The sequence below is a fragment of the Buceros rhinoceros genome, unplaced genomic scaffold (genome assembly GCF_000710305.1).
Source record: "Buceros rhinoceros silvestris isolate BGI_N320 unplaced genomic scaffold, ASM71030v1 scaffold8439, whole genome shotgun sequence".
NCBI classification, from domain to species: domain Eukaryota; kingdom Metazoa; phylum Chordata; class Aves; order Bucerotiformes; family Bucerotidae; genus Buceros; species Buceros rhinoceros.
The window spans coordinates 35,996-43,234 of record NW_010429693.1 but is presented as its reverse complement, the minus strand read 5'-3'; the positions used below and the strand labels follow the sequence as shown (position 1 = coordinate 43,234).

General features: G+C 41.3%; 1 protein-coding gene across 1 annotated transcript in view; it reads left to right on the top strand.

Moving 5' to 3' along the window:
- The window catches only part of ITGAV (integrin, alpha V), a 41,592-nt gene that overhangs the window by 7,740 nt on the left and 26,613 nt on the right, over window positions 1-7,239 (top strand). Inside the window, exons 4-5 of the mRNA XM_010142737.1 lie at window positions 5,947-6,038; window positions 6,538-6,652. Coding sequence (XP_010141039.1) covers window positions 5,947-6,038; window positions 6,538-6,652 — 207 coding nt within the window. The remainder of the gene's footprint in view (window positions 1-5,946; window positions 6,039-6,537; window positions 6,653-7,239) is intronic.

Sequence of the window (7,239 nt, the reverse complement as noted above, 5' to 3'; positions counted from 1 at the left end):
CCCTACTGCTTTTACATCTCAAAATTCAAGAAACTTGGAGAGGCTGTTGAATGCTGAAGTCTAAGAGCATCTCAGATGTGTTCAGCTGTGTGGTGTGTTTCTTACTGCTTTGAAAAAAGAATTCAGTGTAACGGAAGTTAACTCTGGCTGCATAAAGCTTTATCACTTTGACAGTGGTACTGTCCTTCCTCTCCCCCCTTCCCGTGTGTTTTGATGCACCAGAGTAATTTTAGGGAAGTGGTTTGTTCTTAAATATTTTTGGATGAAATTCTTTTAAGACTGGTTATTTTGATCTGTGCTAAGAGAGGAGAAAGAAGCTTTCGAAAAGGAAAATGCTTATAAAAAATCTCTCCTGATTTGTCCTTATGTTTCCACATTTGTATTTTTTTCTATCCCCAAGTGGGTGATCTCAGACAATAGGAGTCTTTGTTTGGAAGCCTAAATTGCCAGTTTGGCATGGCTGTATCTATCTGTGACCTATTTAGTTTGAAGTGGTTTTTTTAACTGCCTTGAGCAGCTTAATGCTGTAGCATTGCCCAGCGTAAGATCTGCTGACGTTGGGAAGTTATGACTGGAGTGGGTGTCATGAGCTTGTACTTGCCCTTTGGAGATTTTGATCATCTGTGCAAACGAGTCAGTTGGTTGTAACTCCATCCTTTCCACTTACGGAATAAGCAGATGAGTAAGGAAGCGCGGGATAGGTCAGTATTTTGTGCAAATAGCATCCTTTAACAAAGTACTGTTTTATTTCTGGCCGATTGTTTTCTTGGTAATTGGGGGATTTCAGTCTCAAAGGCTATTGATTTAGTCAACAATAAAGCGATAAATCTTGTGAAGACCATTCATTAATTTGTAGAAAACCAGATTGATTTCTATCTTGCTAATCTAGCGTTACCTCAGTCCCATTAAAGTTCGGTTGTTGTTCTGTGTGCTGGTATAACTGGAGCCTGCCTTGGGCTCTGGGTCCTGCTCTGAATGCAGGAGAGGGCGGCAGAATGTATGAAAGCTCCTCCGCGTGTTGTTATAGCTGACAGTGGAAAAACGCTCGTGCTTTTGTGATTAGGTAGGCTCCTGGGTGAATACTGTTGGCTCTGTGTGTGTGTATAGCTGGATCTCAAATACATAATTATTTGGAAAAAAGAGTCTTACTTCTATTAGGCAAAGGGAAAAGATGCTTTTGTTCCAGCACCACCCAGGGAAAGGAGCAGGATTCATACCTCAGAAGAGGGAAGGGGAATAGTGGGAAGTTCTGTGTATTTCCGTCTCGCTGAGTCATTAACAAAACACAGTGGCTAAACCAAGGTTGCTTAACCATCAGCTGCCTCACAGCATGGGGAGTTTCAAGTAAAGATAAGCTTGTACTCACTCCTCTTGCCTCATGAAGGTTGAAATGGCTGAGATTTTGGATGGGGGATAGCGTCATACCTTTACCTAGTAGGGGCAACATAATTTACTTTGAACTGACATATTTACAGAGGGGTTTATTTTAGTGGAAATTCTCCAAATTGTGTGACTACTTAGATTTTACAACTTCCTAAGTTTTCATAGTGTGATGACACTGATCTAAGCTTCAACAGTTCGCTGCCTCCTGACTCATGTTTGTCTCAGTTTGGCACTCAAGATCCAGGAGCAAATGCTTTAGTTTGGTTTCCTCATTGCCATGCAAACAGGCAGGCTGCAAGTTACAACTCAATTCGCTTACTCAACTGCAGTAATTTTGTAGTAACACCATTGTTTCTGTAACTGATAACGTTTACCTTGGAAAAAGAAGGTGCCAACTATGCAAAGCTGATAGCCGAAAGAAATCCAGCACTGAAAGAACTTTTGATCTTTTTATTATGCTTGGAAGGTGTCTTAGACTATTTGTTCCCCCTTTTCCTGTACTTTCTACTCCCCATCTCTCCATTTCTAAATTGAGCTCCTCTGTAAGGCAGTGAAGTGACAGTGTTCTGTTTGTCCAGCAGCAGCAACGCACCTATGTGACTTTAAAGCAATTCTGTTTCTGCCTTGATAAACCTCATCTCCCCACCTGGAGGGCACTTGGTGAGACAAGGCACTGTCCACTTGGCATCTCAGCCCTTCTTCCCTATGTGTAAAATGTGTAAAACCATCATGTGATGTCTACTGCAGTGAGAAGGAGCAGAGGAAAAAAACATGGTGCGAGCTGCCTTTACAGATACAAAGCAATACCCTGTGGACCAGTGACATAATCCTGGAATCACTGACCCATCAGGTAGACGTTCCTGTAGTGGCTGCATTTTAGTCCAACAAATAGCATTGTGTACAAATTCTGCAGGTTTTCCTGAATAAATCTAGTCAAAACAGAGTTTGTACTGCCCAGCTAGAGTTGTTGGAATGCCTGTTTAAAATGAACATCGCTGGTTTGAAGACAGTTCTGGGGTATTTTGAGCAAATTTAAAAGGCTTTAGAAATACAAGAAAGCCAGCAGTGGCTGTAAGAACTGTTATGGTAGTAAGGCTGACTATAATACATCAGCACCTTGGTCTGGATTTATAAATCCCTGCAGGTTTAAATCTGGTCTGTACTGCAGTTTGCTTCATTTAATGTAGGTGCTGTTTTTAAAGCGGGGGGAGAAGGCTTTTTTTTGTAACTACCACTGACCAGTTAACACCATAATAAAATACTAAAGTTAGGCTCTTCCTTTATACTGAAAGACAGAAATGCTGAAGTCCCGATTCTTCCCATGACAAATCTACTTTACACCTTATTTAACTCTGATTTGCCTCAGCGAGGGCTCCCATTTAAGTGATCTTTATGATTGTTTTTCCCAGTCAGGCGCAGAAATCCAACTGGTTTCTCATTTAAAGCAAGGGGATTTTTGATGACAGGGTGTTTTCCAGATTTCATTGTAGAATTAGTGTCTCTGTTGGACCTGAAGGAAAGGCTCATAATCTGTTCACAGTTTTTTTTCTGGGGAGAATTCCGAATGAGTGTGGGTAAATAAAGGTTACTTTTCTTCTTTAATGGAGAGTTACCATCAGATTTACCTGTATTTAACGTCTGCAAATCTGGAACTGAAAAGTCCATGTTTCCAATGTATGTACTTTCTACATGATCCAGTTTTTGTGTCTTCATGCACTTGCCTGTATGAACAGCCAGTCTCAAGCTGAATAGCAACCCCTTCTCCCCAAGAGCACCCCACTGAGGTTTGGAGGAGCTAAAGAAGCTTCGAATACCGGATGAACTCAATGTAAGGCATCTCAGCCGTGGAGCACGTGTTATTTTATGTTGTGTGCCTCGGCAGTGATGTTAGACAGTTTGACTAAGATGTTTATAAAATATTTTTGCACTAGTACTGTACTATAAATAAGATTTATTTAGCCAAATTGCCTAACAGCACATTTTACTATGTTACAGTTTTTTAAGTGTAAGAATTTCTGATTTGTTACTTAGGCCTTCAGAAATTATGATGCATTCTGAAGTTATGACATTTGGAACGGGATAAGCTACACTTGGAACATAATAAACTCGGTCGTATTCTCTTGTTTTCTGGTTTGGAGATGTTAGTTTTTTGTGTGCCAGCTTCTGACCATATGTCGAAGCCTAGATGTTTACCTGTTAAAATAAAACCAAAGAGAGGTTTCTAATATTACCCTCAATTTAGAGCTGAATCGGGGCTTTTCCAGTACTGTATTAAAAATAATTTTGTCCCCTGAAGACTGAGGGTGAGAGAAGTTTTTGTAGCTGCTGTCCTGGACAGTGCTCCTTCCTTGAAGGGGATGCTACATCTGGAGCTGACGAGTGCCCAGAGCAAGGCAGAGAGGGGCTGTTGTTGGAAACGTGCTGGTTAAACTACTGGTTCTCCCCTTCTCCAGTGCCAGCAATGTAGATTGTGGGTATGTGGCACTGGTAACTGGTACTCTGTCTTCTTTATTTTTTTAATTTTTGCTTCATGCTGTCTCAGCTGATGCATTCGGCTGAAACTTGAAGGAACTGATTTAGTTATCACCTGTGATAAAATCGGATTGCTGATAGTGCCGAGCGGCTGCTTGCCTGCTATTGCGACAGCACCATTCCTTTTACTTGCTGCCGATATGTTTTAAACTTACATGGGAAGTTGACCTCCTACACACTTTTTTAGTACCCAGCACAACAGGATTCTGCTTTACACTGTAGAACTACGGAGTAAAAAAAAAAAAAAGGTGTAAAATGTCATGCTGTATCTGTTCTCCAAGTTTTAAATTGTTTAAAACTTTGGCAAGTAAATCTGAGAGATGTCTTTTATTCTAGAGTAGCTGGACAGAGGATAGAACCCAAATCTCTTTCTAGGCTGCATAACCTTGGGTTTGGTTAGAAGCAGAATAAACCAATTTTAAGTCCCTGATGCTGCCAAGAAGGATGTAATTCCCAGCCGTATGTTTCTGTCTTATCCCCAGCACGTTCTCGCTACTGCGCTCCTCCTGCAGCCAGCCAGGCTAGTCCCTCAGCATTGCAGTGGCATCCTTTGAACAAAAGTGTCCTTGGGTGAATTTTCATTAATTTCGTGAAAGGCAAGGAAGGGAAAAGATGATAGATCAGGGGCTTTAGAGGAGTGCTCAAGGCAGTTCATTCTTTGGGAAACATCTTGATCTAGCTTTGGTTTTCTGTCCCATGAGAAGGTGACAGACAGGTCTCCCAGCTACATTTCTGTCTGTGTAAGGGGTGACAGTATGAAAGTTCACCTGAACCGTACATAAATCTGTGCAGATGTGCTATTCGTCAGGCCCTCCGTGTCTATAGCACCTCTTCAACAAGAGTGGAGGAGAGGGCGACAGAGGGATGTGGGGATTTTAAATTACCTTTGATGTAATTAGAAAAAACACAATAGTTCACTGTGATGCTTTGCACTCAGCATTGATTTCTTCATAGCTCTAATCTAAGAGCAAAAGTAGTTGAGATATTTGGCTTGTTTGGGCGGACTCTGCAGATTAGAGTCTCTTTTGTTGTCCCGTTCGTGGGGTTTTCCTAAGAGAAGTAATGTGGTCTCTTGAGACAAAACGTTCTTCCCAAGGTATGAGACAAGCAGGGAAGTTTTGATTCAAGCGGTCACAGGTCTCTGATTCATAGCGGGTTGGGTCTGGGGATTCCCCCGTCAGTCCGTGGAAGTGATGGGTGGCTGTTGACCGCGTGGACTCCTTCAGCGTTAGGCACTGTAAAGCTGTGATTAGCTGACTTTTAAAAAAGTTGTGGTTCCCAGAGCATTACACCCATTCTCTCATGAGGCTGGCAAAGCTTCCATTGTTGTTCCAATGAAAGTACATAGGAACATGGAATGATTTAAAGACTTTTTACATTCACGTTTGCAGAAATACCACCCATGAAGTTGCTTATACCAGCCTTCATCAGTTAATGTACAGACACCAGTGCAAACTGTCCCTGATTTAACTTACTCTGCAGCATGGAAAACTGAGGTTTTTGTTACTGAACACCCTCTCACTGCACTTGTAGCTTGTCAGCATGCACGTTGTTGTGCTTTGTACACTGTACACCGCAGGGAGGTGTTAACACTTGGTAGAATAGTAGAAGAATTTCTGTCCCGATTCTAGGCAAAGGCAAAACTCACATAATTTAATCATATTTCTTCTAGAAGCATTAGTCTGGGCTTTGTGTTGGCACTGATTCTTGAGCAGTGCTGTAACTGGACTTGAAAATCGAATGTCTCAAGTATGAGGTATTCACTGCATCGCTGTCAAAGGTGTTTTAACTTTGTGCTCTTACAACGAATCACTGTTTTACTAATGCTTCGTATGTAAAATAGCTGCATTTGTCCCTAGATGTAAAAATGAATAATCCTTTTTAAAGCTTCTTTCTGGATAGGGTGATACCCTCCAATGTTGTTGTTTTCTGCTTCTCTCTGTACGCATCCAGACGAATGACTTTGCTTTCCTTGGTCTCTTACTGTATGGTTTCCTGTGAAATTATGCTGCTTTTTTATTTGCTTTATAGGCAACAGAGATTTTGCTCCTGATGATCCGCTGGAATTTAAGTCTCATCAGTGGTTTGGAGCCTCTGTGAGATCCAAAAATGACAAAATTCTGGTAGGTTTTTGATGCCCTGTAAATGCCTCACTTCTGGGAAATTGTAGTGGGGGGAAAAAATGTGAAAAGATGTGGATAACTCAGAATTTAAACAAATTCTCCCTAATCAGCATGACTTGGTTTTTTCAGAATTTATTTGCTAGCCTTTTTGTAACTCTTTATAAAAAAAGATTGTAGCAATTTTGTCTGGTTTTGAGGAAAGTAGTAGAATTAGTTTGCTGGAGATAGAATGCATTAAAAATTCTTAATGAAATTTTTACAGTTGTTACTTTAAGAAAATATTTCTAAAATTTTTGTCCAAAATAGCTATTTCTAAAAATACAAACTGGCGATACTTCTGTCCCAGCGCTCGTAATATACATCTTCTCTAACTCATGGTACGTCTGCCAAAATTTCTCTTGCTTACTAGGCTGTAGAAAATCAGAATTCCATCGTATTTCTCTGTACCCCCCAGCATTTTGAAGAGGACTTTGCTTTCTCACTCTCAGTTCTTCCTCAGGCCTGTGCCCCATTGTACCACTGGAGGACTGAAACAAAACAAGAGAGAGAGCCTGTAGGAACATGTTACCTGCTTGCTGGATCTAAATCTGTGGAATATGCGCCCTGCAGGTCAAGTAAGTGTAGCGCACTGCATCGCCTTTCCGTTGGGGATTGCTCTGGTGGTGTTTTGTGTACCTTAGGAGCGGGAGGTTTTACAGGTGTTTCGCCCTTCCGTGTGTAGCCTCACAGCAATTAGGAAAACAGCTAAGCTAGACCCGGACACCTGACCGCTCCTCCGGCTGATGTTCGGGCTGCGGACCTCGCTTCCTGTGCTGTGAGCCAAAGGGAAATCGGAGATCCCAGTGTCGTTGTAACTGGTGGCTCCAGCTTTTGAAAGGACCGCTTTTGTACTAATCACTCAAGGAAAACTGTGTAGCAAGTGCTTTTTCAAAGACCGACGCTGGAATTCCTAAAGCTTGATTTTATTCAAGTAATTTAAAGAGAAGGCTCGTTTTAGAAGACGTGGGTTCTGATTTCCATGTATGCGTACATAAATAGTAATGCTTTGTTTTAATTATGTTCACTGTTGAACTTTGGAGTCTTATCTTCCAGATGCTGCTCATCCATATCATGTAGCTGACTTGGTAGATTATTCAGATGCTTATTACCTTTTTAAAATACTGAAGTCTAAAAGTGGAACGTTCAAGCTTAGGACATTTAT